Raw genomic sequence first — 22,950 nt, 5'->3', positions numbered from 1 at the left:
CAGAAATTTATACAAATATCACAGTGTTCTATCTAGTACATGAGCTAACTCTAAAAAATGAAAATTTAAACTAAAAAGGAAATTCTATGGAATACATTATATCTGCTTTAAATTAATTAAGTTTATAATATGGTCATATGATCATTTATTTATTATCAAATAATATCAACTTTTGTTAGCTGAGTCTATCTTTGGCAAGATGTAAAACCTCTGCTGATCTAGTTAACTTTTTTTTCATACCAAGTTGTATTGTTAATAATTGGATGTGATGGGTCAGAGGCTGGTTTTATGTAAGAAAATGTTTTCCTTTTATATGTTATGTTTTTTAAGGTTATCTCTAGCAAGAAAAAAATAGAGGGAAAATTCAATATGAATATGATAGAAAGCTTTCCCTTCATTTATTTTTCAAGCTTTCTAGGTATAGGTATGTCTCAACTATTTTGAATTCACTCTACTATGGGAACTTATTTCAAATTTCATGTATGCATGGTTTTCTTTTTAATATTTTTTTTTCATGTAAGCTACTTAAAAGTTTTTTTTTTTTTTTCAGAACAGGAATATATATTAACTCAGAGAAATATATTATTGAAGTTTATATTGATATCTGAATCGACCTGAACTCTGATGTTATATATGGTTTGAAATTCTGCTTTCAGAAAAGATCAGTCTCTTTGCCATAGTCCCATGCTGTTATATATAAATGCACAACATACATAATAGAGGCGTCTGTAATTCTAAAAGCAATTGTCACAGAAAGAGGAACTGTCGCAATACAAATACACTTGAGAAAACCTATTTCACAAATGATTATTTAAATAGAGTTTCCTATCCCAACTCTGCTTCAAAATACACAAAGTTTCCCCAAAATGCTACAACTCATAATTGTAAATGAGCCAAAGACTGCAAAATTAAACAATAGCACATTTTCCCCTCAATGGGTTAATCATACTATTGACCACATATATGGGTCATGATTTGTTTAAATACAGGTTTAATGATCAATATCTTAAAAGTGATATTTTTATTCCCTCAAGAAAAAATCTAAATTCATTTTGGTGAAATAGTTGGGAACAAAGCCTCAAACAACATAAAGAATCCAGTTATCTAAAATCATGCAATATGAAAGACAACAATGAGGCTAAATGGGAATATAGTTTTTATTTATTTATTTATTTATTTATTTTGCTTTTTAGGGCTGCACCACAGCATATGGATGTTTCCAGGCTAAGGGCCTAACCAGAGCTACACCTGCTGGCCTACACCACAGCCACAGCAATAACAGATCTGTGCCACATCTGTGACCTACACCACAGCTCATGGCAAGGCCAGATCCTTAACCCACTGAGCAAGGCCAGGGATCAAACCTACAATGTCATGGTTTCTAGTCAGATTTGTTTCCACTGCACCACAATTGGGAACTCCTTGAATATAGTTTTTAAATAAGAAGAAGTAATCCTATAACTTAATCAAAATATATTAGAATTTCAAGTGCTAAGTCTAGCAATTACTTCTTGAAAGCAGTAAGTTATACAAAGAAAAAATTAGTTTATAAATGGTTAATGGGACTCACAAAAGAAAGAAAGTTTTTCACAAATTTAGCCCTCTCTTAAAAATGGAATAGGAAGGGAGGGGATTAGAGACAAGCAATGAACAGACAAGCAACAAGAGTATGGCCTTGGGGCAGGATCCTAGATCCCCCTCAAGGGATACACATAATGACTAGCCATCTTATACACCTAAGAGAAAAGTTATATTCTTTATACTTCTGTTAGAAATGAATACTTAAAATTGAACAGCTTGGATCCCTTCCTTTTGCTTCTCCATCATTGGATTGCAGATTAAACACAAGCACTCCCACAAACTAAAGATGAGAACCCACAATTGCCTTTGTGTTAAAGATATTAGCATATGATGTTTCAGGAACTTTCCTAGTTTGTTCTGATCAATATGCCTTTTTCACAAGTACTGTTATTCTAGGCAGTAGAATACCACAGAAGACCATGGTTATGAGATCTCCTGACACAATCTTCAATGACTAAGATTCCCCCAAAGAGAATGCATGCTTGCCCTGATCCTGCTTCTCATCTGAAACCCTGTTTTCTCCTTTTAGATTATAAAATTTCCTGCAATTCTTCCCCAAAGTGGGGCACAGGCTTTAAGGCAGTAGCCTGCTGTGGCTTTATTTGCCTGTCAAAGCCATAAAAGCTTTATTTATTATTATTTTTTTTCAATCCTTCACCCAAAACTCTGTCTTCATGTTTCTACTCAGCACAAGTGGACAGAGGTCAAATCTCAGCAACAGTGAGAATGCCTGAATGAACTTTTGAATGAGCAAAAAATAGACAAAATGAGAGATCAATGGAAACAGTCAAGGTCATAGGCCAATATGAAGAGAGTTCCAGCCAGAAAATTGAGACTACCATTTTTTTTATTTTAGAGCATATGTTCATACCCACAGAAGTCTCAACTGATCCTAGGGCAAGGGCTGAGTATCAGTTGCCCAGAAATTTGATGATTTCACCTAAACTTACAAGAATGGCTGTGAACTAGCAAATGTGAGTTGCTTCTAATACAAGATCACACTTTATCCTTGAAGTTTTCAAATTGCCTTGAAGTATGCAATGAATGAATGAATGAATGAATGAATTTTAACAATTTGAAAAAGAAACTAAGAGAAAACATCTAAAAATAGCTGATGATTTTTTATTTTTTATATCATATTTCAAATAATCCAAGTTTTAATTCTCCAGATAACCTAGGAACCAAAGAAACAAAGATTTAGTGAGAGAAAGAACCTAAGTATGCTAAAGGTTTTTATGTATAGATCAGGTAATTGATACCTTAGAAAAGTAAAATATATTTCTAGATATTTTATTTTCTTAATGTGATATGAAATGGTATAGTATTTGTTTTATTTTCTAATTGTGATATAAAGAAAAAGCAGTAATACATTTATGTTGGACTTATATTTAGCACAAGTATCAATTTCATTCACACATTCCCCTAGTGTATAGCATTGTTACAGCAGGAAGATGACTAAGTATAAGCAGAGAAAGGGGGGGCATTGGGCCAAGTGGCAGGAAAACTATACATCTTATAAACAGCCAGGGTCCATGGGCAGACAAAGAAAAGTAGGAACCTCCAGACTAATTGAAACTACACATTTTGGGTGATATGTGTCCTGGAGGCAGACAAAGAAAGGTGGGAAAAGGCAGAAATTTCTAGCATCCAAATGTAACCTTTGTTTCATTATGCACTCATTACAATAAAATTAGCCTTGCAGATAAGAAGTACCCATCATGCAGCAATACCACACCATGACACACCTTATCAAGGACAAAAATCCCTCCTCCATTCATCAAGGTGAAGCTGAGATGAAAATTATGAAGTATGACCCCTAAACCCTTTGTTCCCCAATGAATATTCCTCCCCTTCATTTATATGCTCCTCATAACTGTCTTGTCAAAGAAACTCAGGGTAGCTGCTCACCTGTCTGTCCTTTCCCCCTCTTGGGGCTTATTCTCACTTAAATAAATACTCATTTTACTTTCTTGATCTCCCTGTCTCATTTCTGAATACCTTCTGCAACAAGACAAGAACCTTTCACTGGAAACAGTATTACCACTATTACTATTAATAGTATTGTTATTAATGAGTGCTTAGCTTCATCAAAATCTTTGGCTTCACCTAACAAAATGAATTTTAATTTTTCTCCTTTTTTTAAAGTATTATTTTTTTCTGGATTCTTTTTGGCAATATTTTATTTAGGGTATTTCTATGTTCAAAAAGAAGAATATCTATAATTAAAATTGTATCCTCAGATTTTGATTTCAAAGTTTGGTTGTTAGTGTAAATGAAAAAAAAAAAACCTGATTTCCTCTTTATCTTTTTTTTTTTTTTGTCTGTCTTTACGCCTTTTCTGGGGCCGCTCCCGCAGCATATTGGGGTTCCCAGGCTAGGGATCGAATCAGAGCTGTAGCCGCTGGCCTACGCCAGAGCCACAGCAATGAGGGATCCAAGCCGAGTCTGCGACCTACACCACAGCTCACGGCAACGCCAGATCCTTAACCCACTGAGCAAGGCCAGAGATTAAACCCGCAACCTCCTGGTTCCTAGTTGGATTTGTTAACCACTGCGCCACGACGGGAACTCCGCCTTTACTCTTTTTTCTATAGTATATCTTTATTATCATTGTATTGAAATATTTTCATTTTTATTATTTTTTTGACTCATGGCTTATTTAAAAATGCCTTCATTTCTGATGGAAATTTTTCTAGCAATATTCTTCAATTAGTATTTAGTTCTATTTTGTTGTAAATTAAAAAAATGAGGCCAATAATTTGCAAATTATTAAAACTTGCTTTGTCCTAGATATGGTAAATTTTGGTCAATGTTTTATGTAAATTTTGAAAGAATGCATAATCTAAAGTTGATCAATATAGTGTTCTACAGTTGTTAAACAGCAAAGTTTGTTAATTGTGGTATTACATTTTCAGTATCCTGTTGACTTAAAAAATGTGCACAACTTAAAAGTTGAGTTGAGTTTTATTTGGGGTAAAATGAGTACTATAGCCTGGGTGGCAGCATTTCAGATAGCTCTGAAAAGCTGCTCCAAAGAGGTAGGGGGTAATGTCAGTATATATGTGATTTTGGTGAAGGGGGAGGTACATGCAGCAGCCATGCACGCATTTTTATAGAATCTTGCTGCTAGTTTCATGAAGGTCATTGCTAGTCGTGAAGAGGAATAGAAGTCACCATGAAGGATTTTAGTGCTTTTCTAGATATGAGGAGATGCAAGAATTGGCCTCATAAAATCTTCTCCTGAAAATACCTCACTATCCGAAGACTTGTTCTGCCAGTTTTCCCAGAACATAGAGTGTCTTGCTCATGATCTCCACCCTGAGCTCCTTTCAAGGGGGTGTTGAGGTCAGAGGCTACAGTGGTTCATGATTGACACTCCTTGTAGAGGCAAATGGCAAGTGCCAATCTCCAGTTCACAATCTTTACTAAAATTATATGTTATTTTGTGAGTTTCTTGCAAAACCATTCTAAACTCTCAGTACAATAATTGGCTTATCTATTTTTATTATAGTTCTATCAATTTTTGCTTTATCAATTTGAGGAAATGTTAATACGTATATAAAAATTTTAAATTGTGATTTTTACTTGCTGCAGTTACTTTTTATCACAATGAATGTGCCTTTTTGTATACAGATTCCTTTGATAAAGTTTTCTTCTTTTTATGCGCGTGTGTGTGTGTGTGTGTGTGTGTGTTTGTAGTGGGCTGAGTATGTATGTAGGAGTTATTCAAGTAACTGGTATACTTATTCTTTCATGCTGTTTTCTTTTATTGAATTTATAACACATCTCATAAATAACATTGAATTGGCTTTTTTCTTATCTATTTTGATAATATAAAATTTTAATTTAAGCATTTTGGTGATTTTATTCTAACATAAATACTGTTAAGTACTTATGTTTACACCACTTTTTTTTTGCCTTTTTTAGGGCTGCTTCCTGTGGCATATGGAGGTTCCCAGGCTAGGGGTCTAATCGGAGCTGTAGCCGCTGGCCGACACCAGGGCCACAGCAACGCAGGATCCCAGCCGCATCTGCAACCTACACCACAGCTCACGGCAATGCAGGTTCCTTAACCCACTGAGCAAGGCCAGGGATCAAACCTGCAACCAACCTCATGGTTCGTAGTCAGATTTGTTAACCACTGTGCCACGATGGGAACTCCTCCAATTTTATTTTTTGTTTATATCATTTTTATTTTTTTTGTCCATTTGTTCTATATGTATTATCTTATTTCTTGGTTTAAAAAGATCACCATGACTTCTACCTAATTATTAGAATTTTCCCTACCTTGCATTAAAAGATAAAATTATATCTCAATAGCAAATATGAACATTTGTCATTTTAACTTTGAGCTTTCCGAACTTCACAGAAATTTTGGGGTTATTTTGTAACTATTGAATTGGTTCTAAACATTATTTTATTAGGATTACATTTTAGTTTTGAAATATGTCCTTCTAGAATCCTTGAAGATAGATTCTAAATAAAATGTTTTTCCCTTTATCTTCGTATTGTGAAATATGATACAGTAAGATAAAATCACATGCAGTAATTTGTAAGTACGTGAATTATTTTAAAATGAATGAACATTTTAATGTTCACAACTAAGGTCAAGAAATAGAACTTTTTGGAGTACCTGTTGTGGCTTAGTGGTAACCAACCTGACTAGAATCCATGAAGACATGGGTTCGATCCCTGGCCCCACTCAGTCGATTAAGGATCTGGCATTGCTGTGATCTGCTGATGCAGTTAAGATCCCAAATTTTTGTGGCTGTGGTGTAGGCCTGTGGCTAAGCTCTGATTCAACCCCTATCTGGGAACTTCCATATGCCATGGGTGTGGCCCTAAAAAGACAAAAAGAAAAAAGAAATAGAACTTTTAACATCATTCTCTTTAGGAGTATTTTTAACTCAACTTTCTATTAAACCAAAAATTACAGGTTTTTTTTTTTTTTTTGGTTGTGACCACAGCATGTGGATGCTCCTGGGCCAAGGACTGAACCCAAGCAACAGCAGCAATCCAAGCTGCTAAAATGACAATGATGGATCCTTAACCTACTTTGCTGTGATGGAACTTATAGAGCATGCATTCATAATATATACTATACATTATAAATTGATAATTTTTCAATTATCCTCCAATTTAAGGAGTTAAGAATATTTTAACTTAGTCTTCCTTAATTATGACATCTTGTTATCATGTATATTATGTAAGTTATAAACCCTAGAAAATGTTCCTTTGACTTCTACTCACTTATTAGTGAGTAGAATATATTCACTTATTGCTTTGGTCTTTAAGGATTCTTACCACCCGAGCTGCCAATTTGGTTATTTTCTTCCCCCCCAACCAAAATGTTTTAGTGTGAGTATTATGGTAAGAAATTTTTCACACTTTTGTTTGTCTAACTGTGAATTTTTTTGTCTTTATTTTTGAGGAACATTTTGGTAGGAAAATAATTCAGATTTGTCAGTTGTTACCTTCTGACTCCTGGGATTAGTCTTTCCATTTCTTAGCTTTTATTCTTCCTGGTTAAAAAAAATCATCTTTTGAAATGATTCCTTTAAAGGCATTATATCTTTTTTAAAATGTTCATTTGCTTTTATTTTTAAATAAATTTTCTACTTTTTTGTAATTATAGATTCATATGCAGTTGCAAGAAATAAAGAAGGTTACTGTGTACCTTTATCCACTCCCCCCACTGATGGCATCTTGCAAAGCTAAAGTACAATGTCCTACCCAGGATGCTGACATTGATGTAGTCAAGATACAGATCATTTTCATCACCATAAGAGTCCTTCATGTTGCTTTTTATATCCATCTTTACTTTTCTGCTACCATTTTCCCTTAATTTCTGATACCAAATATTATGAAACCTTTGATATTATTATCATTATTATTATTTTACTAGCAAAATTCTCTGCAGTTTTTTCTTTCTTTTGTTTGTTTGGCTGCACCCATATCATGTGGAGATTCCCAGGCCAGGGACTGGACTTGCACTACAGCAGGGACCTAAGCCACTGCCATTAACAACACAGTATGGTTAACTTGCTGAATCACAAAAGAACTGTAGTTCTCTGGAGTTATATCCAGATTTTTGCATGTATCAATAGTTTACTGCTTTTCATGGCTGAGTATTACTCCTTGATATGAATTCACTACAGTTTATTTAACCACACACTCATTGAAAGACATCTGTTTTTGTTTTTTTTTTTCCCAGTTTGGGTCAATTATGAATGAAGCTGATACAAGCATTTGTGGAAAGTGTTTCGTATGAATATAAATCTTCATCTCTCAGGGAAATGTGTCAAAGCGTTACCTCTGCACTCTATGGTAATTTTATATTTCATTTTTTAAGAAATTGCTAAATTGTATTTCAAAGTAGTTGTACCATTCCACCAAAAACGTATCAATGATCTAATTCCTATTCATCTTCCCAAGTCTATGACACTTTTAAAATTTTTCCCTATATGATAGATTTTGTATCAATATCTCACTGTAGTTTTAATTTTCATTTGCCTAATCACATCTTTTGCCTAAAAGATGTCGAACATCTTTTAATGTGTTTGTTGTCTATCTGTAAATAATCTTCCATGAAATGTCTGCTCAAGTCTTTTGCCCATTTTATTTATTTATTCATTTAAATAATTTTATTTTTTTTAGGACTGCACCCCTACATATGGAGGTTTTCAGACTAAGGGGTCAATTGGATCTGTAGCTGCCGGCCTAGGCCACAGCCACAACAATGTGAGATCCGAGCCACACCTGCAAACTGCACCACAGCTCATGGTAACACTGGATCCTTAACCCATTGAGCGAAGCCAGGGATCGAATCTGCATCCTCCTCCTGTATAATAGTTGGGTTTGTTAACCACTGAGCCACAATGGGAACTCCTTTTGCCCATTTTAAAACTAGATTTTTTCCACTGTTGGATTTTTGTGTATTCCTTAAATATTCTACACACTAATCCTTTATTGGATAGATGATTTGTAAATAACTTTTCCAGCTCTATGGTTTTCGTCTTATTTTTTTAGTGGGTTCTTTCAGAAATCAAAAATGTATATTTTTTATCAAGGTCAATTTATAATTTTTTTCTCTTATAGATTATGTTTTTAATGTCATCTAAGATCTCATTGGCTGGTACTGCATCCATTAATTTTTTTTTTCTCCTGACAATATTATGTCTTTTTTTTTTTGCTTCTTAGGGCCACACCTGTGGCATATGGATGTTCCCAGGCTAGAGGTCAAATCGGAGTTGTAGCTGTCAACTTAAACCACAGCCGGAGCAACTCTAGATCTAAGCCATATCTGCAACCTACACCACAGCTCACTGCAACCCTGGATCCATAACCCACTGAACGAGGCCAGTAGCAAACCCACATCCTCATGGATCCTAGTCGGGTTCAGGTTCATTAACTGCTGAGCCACAATGGGAACTCTGACAGTATTATGTCTTATTTCTCTTGATGTAATCTTGTGATTTTATTTCCAGTTATTTAGGGTTTTTTTGTTTGTTTTTATACTTCTTGAATTTTTGACTTAATGATTACTAAAAGTATAGAAATTTTTTTAAGTCATGATCTCAAATATTATTTCTGGCCAAATTGAATAACTTGTGTGTTAGACCTGCATGTTTCATATGTCTTTCATAGTGTTATTGATGCTTCCTATGTTTTTGTCCTTCCATGCCTTGAGATGGATATTTTAATTTAATCTATTTTTCAGTGTATCAAATATGTGGTTATTACCAAAAAGTGAGATCAATTATTAAGCGGCTATATTTTTTAAATATAAATTTTCCATTTCAAAGTATTACATTTTCCTCATCAATTTTACTTGTATAATATATTATGAAAATAAGTCTAGGATGTGTGAATCCATATCTAACACAATGTAGGTGGGATTTGGTAAGAAAATCATTATATATTTGTACCATAAAATAATTTATTGTCTTTGAAATGGTGATATGTGTTTAAGTACCTAAAGTGATAATATTAATATATTGTTAGCATAAAACATATAATCTATAAGTACTTTCAAATATAAATTTTGGTCATTTTGTTTTCATTCGTATTTTCTAATTTTGCTATGAGAAAGAAACATAAAAAAATTTATATTTTACATAGGAGTCTTCCTATGTAAAATATATATATATGTATGTATATGTGTGTGTGTGTATATATATATACCACTTGGTTTATGAGCATGAGCAACACTGGCCTCTCTTCAGAATTGTCATGCTTCTTTAACTGGCTTCTGTGCCTCATCCAGATTTACATCCTTTGTTCAATCTCTTCTCTCCATTCTTCACTCTCCCCAGTGCCTTAAAACGTACACACTCTTCATGTTGTTAAATCTAATATCTACTAGTATTCATATCACTTAATGGCCAGTATGTCACTCTTTAATTCCTTCCAAAACAGACCAGGCAGTATCTCCTCCCTACGGTAGTCTCTAAGGTTCATTAGGACAGGAATGTTCACTGTTTCCTCCTCATTTAATATACAGGTACTGGGCTGTACTCAAAGGATTCAATATGATTTTATTGGTATAATATATGCATGTATGAATGAGTTCATTTTTTGAATTACATTTGGGATCCAGAGAAAATTTATTTTCTATGATTCTCCAAACATTTTATTGTACTTAAAGCTTTATAAAATTATTTTTACTGAGCACAAAAATAACACTGGGGATTTTTGAGGATTATGCCTAAGAATAATAGATACAGAGCTGCTTGTTTTTCTTCCATTCAAATGATAGGAAGAAAACAATTAACTTACCTGGCCAGGCTTAGAGTTTTCACAGACGACAATATCATATTCTCTGGCAAGTTCGGGTGGATTGTCATTGACATCCAAAACTCTAATACCCACTGTGACATGGCTCAGCAAACCAGGATTGTCTGCAAAACAGACAAGGATGTATTTAGTATTTCCATGCACACTTTAGAGGCTTGGTTTAAAGCAATCTTCTTAATACTGTAGCTTGTCACTAGCCCCATATGCTACAGCAGGACTCTTGGCAAAAGACAACTTTATGAAGGCACTCTTTGTTAGAACTCATTAACTTACAGAAAAATGAAAAATGAACACCAAGGCATGACAGAAATGCTAAAATGATATTTTGTCATATCAAGGAAATTACATGTTATTCAGGAACTGGAGTGGGAGAAAGTTGTCAGAATTCATTGTACGCTGTCAGAGTCTAAGGAATGAACAATTGGTTTCATCATTAATCTAAGAAAAGCACAGTGGTTGGTAAAAAAAAATCACATAAACTTTTAAAAGTTCAAAACTTCAAGTATAAATAAACTGGGATGAAATATAAAGTAAAAATCTTTACACAGGGATAATTTTCTTCTAATAGAATATACACAGTTTGTGGTATCAAGTCATAGTTGGGGAAAAATAAAGAATAATTTAAATTAGAACTGAGCATGGAACTCACATGTAACTCTGGTAAATATCAAAATAATACTGTCAATACTTTAAAATATGCCTTCCCACTTTTCAGTAAGTTTATAAATTCTGAGATATAAGGAAAATATAAATGTTTGGTTTATTTTATATGTCAAAGCTAAAAATGTAGAATTCATAATGGAAAAATTAAAATTATTTTTTATTACTGATGTTTCTGTCATTGTCTACCATAAATTAAAAAATAAAAAATCCAAAATTAAACTTGTAACAACACACTAATATATATTTTTAAAAACTAGTAAAAAAAATACACAAATTTGTCAATTTATCAACGTAGAGTATGAGAAGGCAAAAAGTAACCACATTACAAAAAAGGGAGTATAATTACATAACAGAATAAATTAAAAAATTTATTTTTAAATTTTCCATTATTTAATTATCCATTAGGAAAATGGATGGATTAAAACATGTCATATGTATTCTTTAAAAGAGATAGAAAAAACAACAAGATAATACTACCATAACTAAAGAAAATCAATTTTTAGATAAAAAATAACGATTTCAAAGAGACAAAAATCAGGCCTAGATACTTTTACTAAATTAAATAAATAAGTAGCTTCATTCTTATACATGGTTTCCTCAGAAAGCAGAGTAAGGAGGAAATATTTACAACTTGTTTTCTATGGCTGGCAAAGTTTTAATATCAATGCTGCATGATCCCCCTCATGAGAGATATTAGCTGTCAATGGACTAATCAAAATAATACCAAACTCACTCCACTGTTACATAAAAGAAAAATCTATCCTTAATTTAGTTCTAGGAATTCTTGCTTAGGTCAGCATTAAAGGAAGGTTAGAAGGAAGAGAGGAAGGAAGATAAGAGGGAAGGAGGAAAGAAATGAAGAAAGAAAATCTTTAAAAAGCATAATTTATCCACAAAGTTAATGAAATAAGGAACAAAAAACCCCCATATAGGAGCTGCCTTCGTGGCGCAGTGGTTAACTAGGAACCATGAGGTTGTGTGTTTGGTCCCCGGCCTTGCTCAGTGGGTTAAAGATTCGGCATTGCCGTGAGCTGTGGTGTAGGTCTCACACGCGGCTTGGATCTGGCATTGCTGTGGCTCTGGTGTAGGCCAGTGGCTACAGTTCTGATTCGACCCCTAGCCTGGGAACCTCCATATGCCGTGGGAGTGGCTCTAGAAAAGGCAAAAAGACAAAAAATAAAAAAAAAACATATAGATGCTCAACATAATACACATAAAAACAATAAATTTAATATCATACATTCAAACAAAACAAAACAGAGGAAAATCAAAAGCAAAAACAAACAAACTCTTGAACTAGGAAAATACTGTACTCTCTCAAGATGATTAAGGACACATTAAACAAACAACAACAAAAACTACAAGAAAAATTATTCTTAATGATGAAAAGCTAACAAGAGTTTATAAAAAAAGCTATGAAGTTTCTAGAAATAAATCTAAAAAAAGTATAGGAAAGAATGCAATACACTTCACTAGAGAAGATCTAAAGTAATTAAGAGCTATATCACTTATATGATTGGAAGATAAAATATTATGCATAAATCCAGCCCTCAAAATTGATGTGTATTTTTTATATAATCCAATGAGAAATGTTCATGGAAATTGAAAGCTGATTCTAAGAATTCTAAATATTAAAATTGTCAATATTTGTATGATAAAGTGCAATAAAGAATTCATGCTTTACCAATTATCAAGCCTTATTATATGTTATTAGAACTTAAGTCACTATGACAAAGTGATAGACAAACAGAAACAGGAAACAGAACCCAGCCACAGATTCAGTATGTAGAGAAATTTAATATATGGTAATGATGCTATTACAGATCAGTGGGCAAAGTACAGATTTAGCAAGAAGTGGTGTTTGTAAAGCTTGTTATCGATATCATCATCATTATAAAATGGGCCATACATTTCACCATGCACAAATACACCTTAAATAATTAAGGACTTAAATGTATAAGGCAAAACTATATATAGTTTAGAAGAAAATATTATCATATAATATATTAAGGTTCATTAAAGATTTCAAAAGAGAAAATGCACTAATCATAAAAGAAGCATTGATAAATTTGATTGCATTCTGATGTGACTTTTTTCAGTTCCTCCAAATATGCCACTAGAGGAAACAAATGCCACAAAATGAGTGAATATGTTTGCAGCACATACACCTATATCTACAATATGTAATAAAAGGTATTAAACCAATAAAAAGAGACAGCTCAATATAAAAAGGAATATAAAAACAATATAAAAACATTTAACAGAAGTAATATGAATGGCAAGTAGACATATGGAAAAGTTTTCAACATCAATAGTATTTAAATAAATGTAGATTATAGAGTTCTCTGATGACTCACTGGGTTAAGGATCTGACATTGTCACTGCTATGGCTTGGGTTTGATTCCTGGCCTGGGAACTTCTGCATGCCATGAGCATGGCCCAAAAATAAAATAAAATAAAGAAAGTTAGGATAATCAAAATAAAGTACCATTTAGTCCTAATAATATTGATACAATATTAAGAAGCTTGACAAGATTTTCCAAGAGTTGGATTGGACATAGACCAATGGGAATACCTATAAATAAAAGTACGCTACATATAATACAGTTGTATATCCTCACGCCCAACATCTAGTCATTTCCCTGGCTCATATCTGTTGGAAAATCTCTTTAACACATACACCACCAGTATAATTAACAGGAATAACAACAGGAAAATGCAAAGGTTTAATAATAGCTGAAGAGATGCAGTAATTGTGATGTATTTATGTCATAGAGATAAAAAATAGCATACTTATGACAAACTATGAAACAAAATGTTGATTGAGAGTTCCCATCATGTCTCAGTGGTTAAGAAACCTGACTAGCATCCATGAGGACGTAGGTTCAATCCGTGGCCTTGCTAAGTGGGTTAAGGATTTGGCGTTGCTGAGAGCTGTGGTGCAGGTCACAGATGTGGCACAGATCCAGAGTTGCTATGGCTATAGTGTAGGGCGGTGGCTACATATCTTATTGGGCCCCTAGCCTTGGAGCCTCCATATGCCATCCATGGGTGCAGCTCTAAAAAGACAAAAAAAAATGTTAATTGAAGTATCATTTTTATAAATGTCTCAGAAAATTGCATTCAGATATGGGAAAACATCGTAAAACTAAAAAAAAATGCATGCAAAACTAAATAATTGACTGCAAAATGAAATAGTGTATTGTTGAGGATAATGTTCTTAATAACACTAGTATTTAAGTACTGTGATATATAAGTATGCTTTGCAATATATTCTTTGTAGATTTTGAATACCACATTAAATATACAGAAAAAAAGTTATAAAAAATTTTGAAATGAATATAATCTATATTTAAGTCTTTCAGCCATTTTGAGTTTATTTTCATGCATGGTGTGAGGGTGTGTTCTAGTTTCAATGATGTGCATGAAGCTGTCCAGGTTTCCTAGCAATGCTTGCTGAAAAAACTGTCTTTTTCCCATTTTATGTTCTTGCCTCCTTGGTCAAAGATTAATTGACCACAGGTGTCTGGGTTTATTTCTGGGTTCTCTATTCCATTCCCTTGGTCTGTCTGTCTGTTTTGGTACTAGTACCACACTGTTTGGATGACTGTGGGTTTGTAATATTGCCTGACATCTGGGAGAGTTATGCCTCCTGCTTGGTTTTTGTTCCTCAGAATTGCTTTGGCAATTCTGGGTCTTTTGTGGTTCCATATACATTTTTGGATTGTTTGCTCTAGTTCTGTGAAAAATGTCCTGGGTAATTTGATAGGTATTGCATTGAATCTGTAGATTGCTTTGGGTAATATGGCCATTTTTACAATATTAATTTTTCCAACCCAGGAGCATGGAATATCTTTCCATTTCTTTACATCTTCTTTAATTTCCTTGATTAATGTTTTATAGTTCTCAGCATATAAGTCTTTTACCTCTTTGGTCAGGTGTATTCCCTGGTATTTAATTTTTTGGGTACAATTTTAAAAAGTATTGTATTTTTGTATTTCTTTTCTAATATTTCATTGTGAGTATACAGAAATGTGACTGATTTCTGAAGACACTATAAAATGCCTGGAAGAGATCATAGGCAAAACATTCTCTGACATCAATCTTACAAATGTTTTCTCAGGTCAATCTCCCAAAGCACCAGAAATAAAAGCAAAGATAAACAATGGGACCTAATCAAACTGACAAGGTTTTGCACAGCAAAGGAAACCAAGAAGAAAACAATAAGGCAACTTACAGAATGGGAGGAAACAATGTCAAATGATGCAACTGACAAGGGCTTCATCCCTAGAATATACAAACAGTTTATACAACTCAACAGCAAAAAAGCCAACAACACAATGGAAAAATGGGCAAGAGACCTGAATAGACAATTCTCCAAGGAAGATACACAGATGGCCAGCAAGCACTTGAAACAATGCTCAACATCCACAACCCTGATTATTATAGAATTGCAAATCAAAACTACCACAAGATACCACCTCACACCGATCAGAATGGCCATCATTAATAAGTCCACAAATAACAAATGCTGAGAGGGTGTGGAGAAAAGGGAACCCTCTGCCCTGTTGGTGGGAATGTAAGCTGGTAAAACCACTATGGAGAACAGTACCTTAGAAAACTATATGTAGAACTATCATATGACCCAGCGATCCCACTATTGGGCATATATCTGGACAAAACTTTCCTTAAAAAAGACACATGAACCTGCATGTTCATTGTGGCACTACTCACAATAGCCAAGACATGGAAACAAGCCAAATGTCCATCAACAGATGATTGGATTAGGAAGATGTGGTATATATACATAATGGAATAGTACTCAGTCATAAAAAAGAACAAAATAATGCTATTTGCAGCAACATGGATAGAACTAGAGACTCTCATACTGAGTGAAGTAAGTCAGAAAGAGAAAGACACATACCATATGATATCACTCATATCTGGTATATAATAATATAGCACAAATGAACCTTTCCACAGAAAAGAAGACCACGGACTTGGAGAACAGACTTGTGGTTGCTAAGGGGGAGGGGCAGGCAGTGGAGTGGATTGACATCTTGGGTTTAATAGATGCAACCTATTGCCTTTGGAATGGATTAGCAATGAGACCCTGCTGTGTAGCACTGGGAACTATGTCTAGTCACTTATGATGGAGCATGATAATGTGAGAAAATAGAATGTGTACATGTATGTGTACCTGGGTCACCATGCTATACAGTAGAAAAAAAATTGTATTGGGGAAATAACAATAAATTTTTTTAAAAAAATAATAATCTGTAAATGGCTTAATACATGATAATTAATATAATTGGCATTAATTAATTTTGTCAATATATAATGAAAGATAATGAGATACTTATTATGTTAAAATATTTTGTATTATAAAGACAAAAAGATCCAGTAAATTAAATTTATTTAAATGCTGAGTTAAATATTTGCTCATTTAGAATAACTTACGAAAAAAGCCATTGCTACAGCTTTTCAAGAAGCTAGTACTGATCATATTCTATCTTTTTATAATTTTAAAACTAAAAGAGAATATTCAGTCTGAATTCTCATGTTGTAAATTACAAAATTAAAACTGACACAATCTAAATGGCATCTCTGCCAAAGCCAGGGTTATGGTTCACTTCTTAGGCCTTACTATTGCCACTATATGAATGTATCTTTTCTATTGTAACCATTGTATATCTGTTTACTGATTCTTATATTTCTCAGCCAGGTATTTTCTCATTTTAAAGATCAGACAAAGCAGTTTGTTCCAGAAATCTGAGGCAAGAATAACATTATTAGTTGTAATTATTGGTATCAAAACCCTCAAAATGAGTAAATAGTTCTCAGCTCCTCTTCTGAACAGAGTTAGAAGCAACATTAGTATATCAGAAATATGTTCTGTAGGAGAGGATTCTGGAAAAACTACATCTTGAGGAAGGACTAGACTAAAGGAACAACCAAGCATTTGACTACTTTCAACTGTCCCCTTCTCCCTGCTCCACTTCTTCATTGTTCACAATGTCCTCTGGAATGGCAATAGCCTCACACACATTCTGTACTTGTGTACAGGAAATTAAATCCTTCTGGATGGAAATAGACCCTCTCCATGCTGCCCCAATGCTTTAATATCACCAATATACAATAACTATTCCATCCCTTAGGGATGAAAAGCACAGCACTGGGATCAGATACTGATTTGTCTGTAGACTTACTACAATTTTGTGGGGAAGCTGAATTGAATCTACCCTTATTGTGGATGCAACTAATGATCTGTATGGCATACACTGTCTGGGTAACCACAGGAGGTACTGATAAAAGAGTTATGAGAAAGAACGTCAGAGTAAGCTTAACGTCATTACAGATGCAAATTGAATAATTGCTATTTCCTAAAAGTAGAAGTATTTATAAAATCTGAAGCTTTAGGAGTTCCCGTCATGGCTCAATGGTTAACGAATCTGACTAGGAACCATGAGGTTGCCGGTTCGATCTCTGGCCTTGCTCATTGGGTTAAGGATCCAGTGTTGCCGTGAGCTGTGGTGTAGGTCCCAGATGTGGCTTGGATACTGCATTGCTGCAGCTGTGGCATAGGCTGGTGGCTACAGCTCCAATTCGACCCCTAGCCTGGGAACCTCCATATGCCGCGGGAGCGGCCCTAGAAAAGGCAAAAAGGCAAGCAAACAAACAAACAAAAAACTAAAGCTTTAATTCCAGATAATTAAGCTGAAATCCTCCTGTAGCTTTGTAACCACTTGTGGCCTAACTACACTCATTCTAGTATTTTCTGCTCAATAATGAAATTAACTAAATCTATATTAGTAAATTGTCAAGTTCCTTTGGGTTTATATTTCTTATCTCCCTCAGTCCTTGGGTTAGTTTTCTACCCTCTGAATGTCAATCACTTTACCTATAAATATGAACATATTCAAGTGTGTTAGAAGCATTTTCCTATGGAAAAACTGGATAATATCCCTGGAGTTCTTAATGCAACATTTCTGTTATTGCTACTATTATTTTCAGGTTCATGCTTCATGTTCTTTGGACAGCAGAGTAAATAAAACACAAATCAGATAAACTTCAGTATGAGCCGAACTCTTAAGAAACACAAACTTTGGAAAGTTATTTCCATGCTGTAATTATTTCATTTATGAACTGGAATAAGAATGATTGGACTTGGAAAACTATGTTTTTGAGAAACAATTAAAAAAGCTATGTAAACTTTAAAATACTGAACCTGATAGCAGAATACCAATTTTAATCCTTTCTGAAAATGAAAAAACAAAACAGAAACAAGAACAAAATGTATGCACATTGACAATCATGTGCATGTGATTTTCAGCACAAACTATACTATGGAATGCTCATCTGTGTTTATGCAACCAGTGACAGGAGCTCACATAGCAGAGTGTCTCCTATGGAGATAAGGATGCGGTGAATATAGAATTCCAGTGCAAATGCTAACTGCATATTAAAATATTTAGAAGATTCACCATATAACTTGAAGAACAATCTATTTTATCTAGTGAGTCCCTTTGAGAATCTGATATGTGTGTGGGATTATAATGGGCTCTAGAGAACAAAGACCAGTGAAACAGGACCCCTTTCTGTATTCCCTACCATCAACACAGACTGGATAAATCAATGATGATATTTTTTTCTCAACTTGTCTTTTAAATTGAGACTTAAGTATTTAGTATGTGTTTACTCCAAAGCCATCATTACTTAAATATGCCCTCCTAAAAGTCTAAATCCTTTTCATTAGTATATGTAACAAGGTTTGTTAGGAAATTCAGTAGATTTCTAATCTAATTATTCATATTCTGAAGTTAGTATTAAATAGTCAGAAATATGTATAAAGAGATTAGTGTAAATGTTCTTGTTTATATCATGTAGATTAATTTCCTCAAAATCCTTTTTATTTCTTCTCTATGAAAATTCACTCAAAAAATGAAAAACTCAAATGCTTCTAAAATAATAAATTTCCGTGATTACAAATCTAATTAAATGATTACATCTATAGTTGTCTAAATTTCATAAATGCCCATGCTTATAAGGATGCAATACGAAGTTGTATTTTGGTCTGATACTTTGAGCTCTATGAAAATATTTCACTATAGGCAAATACCTGCAAACCAAAACAGTCTACACTCTTAATAGTTAATATGGATTAATAGTAGAACATTTTATATTGCTTGCCTAATAATTTAATTTGAACAGATATGTTTCCACCATTTCCATAACCAGATATATAAAAATTGAGTTTTTCAAACAAGTGCTCAAAGAATCTTAAATATACCACATAATATATTTGCTTTGAAACAAAAATAGTTTTGCTATTTATACTTGTTATTTAAAAACTCTTGTGGCATTCCAGTTGTAGCTCAGTCAGTTAAGAACTTGAACATTAGTATATCCATGAGGATGCAGGTTTGATCCCTGGCTTCCCTCAGTGGATTAAGGATTCTGCATTGCCCCAAGTGGCAGCATAGGTCACAGAAGTTGCTTGTATTTGGTGTTACTATGGCTGTGGTGTAGGCCAATAGCTGCAGCTCTGATTTGACCCCTGGAACAGGAACTTCCATAATGCTTCAGGTGTGGAACTAAAAGGAAAAAAAAATTGTCTATGAAAGCCACTTAATATTTAGGACCCCCAAAAGATAAAATAATTAATAGGAAATAGAAATTCCTTACTAATATGAGTCATTAATATAAGTGAGAATTACTCTATTCATAAAGTTATCTCAATGTCTGGCATATGCCTGGTGCCCCTAGTATGCCCTCCTTTCTCTTTTTCCTTCCTTTCCTTACATCTTATTTAAATATTAATTGAGAAAACAAATGTAATCAAAGTTATTTGTCATAATGGATAAAAAATATATATGATATCTAGTAGATTAATTTCAAACATTCTTGTACTCAAATGAAATGGTTTAAAATAAAACATTAGGCAAATATTATATGATAGAAAATTAAAGCAACCCTACATATTTTAGATTTATTATTTAGGTTGCTGTTGCAATAGGTAAAGAAAACTAATACTTGCCTAGAACACATTCAAAAATTACAAGGCAATTAGTATTGTATCATTCAAAGCTTACTCCATGTACTAATTTAATTTTTTGCTAGTTTACAGTATAAAATCTTACTAAGACCCTGACCATCATAAAAATCCAGACTGAAGTGAATTACTTAAAGTGAATTTCAATTTCCTTAAGGACATGATTTTTTTCATGTTACCCATAAATTCTCCAACAGCAAAGATATGTCTTTAGTATTATTGCCTGAGACTAATAGAAGTTGGAAGCCTCAAAAATTTAACTCCTATCTTTGATTTTAGGAATGAATACTGTCTTTGTTCTGCAATTCAGAATTGGAAAGTAAAAATAATTCACCTCTATGTGAAATTAATTATTTTGGGGTGATCTAAGTATATGCTATTGATTATAAAATTTACTTAAAATAGTTTTTATAATCTCTATTAAAATGTCATAATTGGTCCCTTCCATTATAGTAAAGAATCCAAAAATGTAACCTTAATTTCTAATTTTTAATATTAATTCACCATTTCAACATTTATTTTCCTTCTTGGTTTATTCCTCCATAATGCCTGTGAACTCTTCTAGATTTCTTCTTTATTAGACTTCCCAAAATTCAGCTGGAGGTCAACTACTGTGGTGTCTTTTGAATTTATATTTGCAGTCATGTTTTTATGCTGTTTAAAAGTTCACTGTTAAATAAAACATTGTTTTGCATTCTTTGTCATTTTTTGAGTTAGCAGTATAAGGACAATAAAAATTTTTCATCAGATATAATCTGCACCTGAAAGTGGCTTTGTTATTTATAGAAAAATAGCTAACATAAGAAATCATTAATAAAAATAATATATACATTATGAACATTAGTATAAAATATTTGAATACATAATCATTCATCTCAGAAGAATCTCTGTTTGTATAGTCAAAGACTTATCTCTGAGAACAGATGTGCTGATGCTTGGGTTTATCGTCACTGTCCTGTAAAAACCACAAATCCAAAATAGGTTTAAGCCAAGTGAAGGAAAATGTGAAGATAAATTAAAGATAATTTAAGGGAGTTCCCGTCATGGCTCAGTGGTTAACAAATCTGACTAGGAACCATGAGGTTGTGGGTTCGATCCTTGGCCTTGCTCAGTGGGTTAAGGATCCAGCATTGCCATGAGCTGTGGTGTACGTCACAGATGCACCTCTAATCTGACATTGCTGTGGCTCTGGTGTAGGCTGGTGGCTATAGCTCCAATTAGACCCCTAGCCTGGGAACCTCCACATGCCGTGGGTGCAGCCCTAGAAAAGACAAAGACAAAAAATAAAAACTAATAATGAAAATAATTTAAGTATAGAAATATTTTTATGAAATTCCCTGAAATTTTATAATTGTTGTCTTTTTCTTCTAAATCATAGAATTTTTTAGTAAATCATTTTTATCAAGACAGAAAAACTTAAAGCTTAAGGTACACAAATCCTGATTCTACTGTGTGTGAATATCACATTACTTAATACATTTAAATTAATTACAGAATTATAATTACAAGTTTAACAGATTTTGTAATAGCATTCACAAAAGGAAACTTTATATTTTGGCCAGGAAGTACCAACTGATACCAGATTAACTTGATATCATAAATGACAATAAAACTGAGCAAAATATATGAAGTTAATGTTCTCAGATATTGGAAAACAGTGAAAAATTATGTTCCTTGAGAGAAGCGTGAACTGAGCCCATTTTACATTTAAAAAATAGTGATTTTACTATTTAAATGATTCCTTAATAAATTTGTATTTTAAATAAAACACATATATTTTGAGATTTTTTTTTACTTTGGAACCAAGAAATAGTATCACTTATTTTACCCCCCCTTTTTTTTGCCCTTTTAGGGCCACTCCTGCAGTACATGGAAATTTCCAGGTAGGGGTTGAATCAGAGCTGCAGCTGCCTGCCTACTCCACAGCCACAGCAATGCAGGATCTGAGCCGCATCTGACCTACACACAGCTAATGGTAACGTGGGATCCTTAATCCACTGAGGGAGGCCAGGGATCCAACCCTCATCCTCATGGATACTAGTTGGGATCCTTACCCTTAGTCACAATGGGAACTTCACTTAATTTACATATTAATTGCAATATAAATAATATTAGATTTTTGAAAATTTTAAAACATTTGATAAATCTTTTACAAATATTTGTTTAAATTTTTTAAATATGTATAATGGCCTAAAAAATCACAAAATACATAGAGAAAAATTTGACAAAATATGTATAATACATTCACAAGAAAACTATGATACATTGCTGACAGAAGTCTAGGAATAATTAAATAAATGGAGAGATATTGCAGATACATGGATTGGAAAATTTGACACTATTAAAATGTCAATCCTCCACAAATGATCTATATAATTTAATCTAATACCAAACTAAAACTCAGCAGTTTTATTTTTTTGACAGAAATTGGCAAGCTGTTTCGAAAACTTATAAGGACTTGTAAAAATCCAGAATTCTAAATCAATTGTGAAAAATATAATCATAGCTTGACATGTTTTGCTTCCTGATTTCATAATTCTCTATAAAATTACAGTAATCAAAATGATATGCCATTGGCATGTGGACAAATACAATACTATAGACAAATAAATCAACAAAACAGAAAAGATTACCCAAAAATAGTATCATACATATATAGTCAATTGATTTTTGACAAATTTGCTGAGATGATTCAATCAAGAACAGGAAAGCTTTCCAACAAATTGACAGCTATACCAGAAAAAAATCTACTTCCATCCCTACATAATTCGGGCACAAAAAATAATTCTAGATGAGAGTTGAACGCAAACTTAACTAAAACTATAAATCCATTAGGGAAAAAAAAAACTTTCAGAACT

At 33.3% G+C, this 22,950-nt stretch overlaps 1 protein-coding gene across 4 annotated transcripts in view; it reads right to left on the bottom strand.

The window, feature by feature from the left end:
- Nucleotides 1–22,950, bottom strand: part of CDH18 (cadherin 18) — a 721,675-nt gene that overhangs the window by 35,879 nt on the left and 662,846 nt on the right. For all 4 annotated transcript variants that reach the window (XM_047767725.1, XM_047767734.1, XM_047767743.1 and 1 more), the window contains exon 9: nt 10,360–10,481. In XM_047767725.1, coding sequence (XP_047623681.1) covers nt 10,360–10,481 — 122 coding nt within the window. The remainder of the gene's footprint in view (nt 1–10,359; nt 10,482–22,950) is intronic.

Source organism: Phacochoerus africanus, chromosome 1 (assembly GCF_016906955.1).
Source record: "Phacochoerus africanus isolate WHEZ1 chromosome 1, ROS_Pafr_v1, whole genome shotgun sequence".
Lineage (NCBI taxonomy): Eukaryota > Metazoa > Chordata > Mammalia > Artiodactyla > Suidae > Phacochoerus > Phacochoerus africanus.
This window is presented reverse-complemented; position numbering and strand designations above follow the sequence as displayed.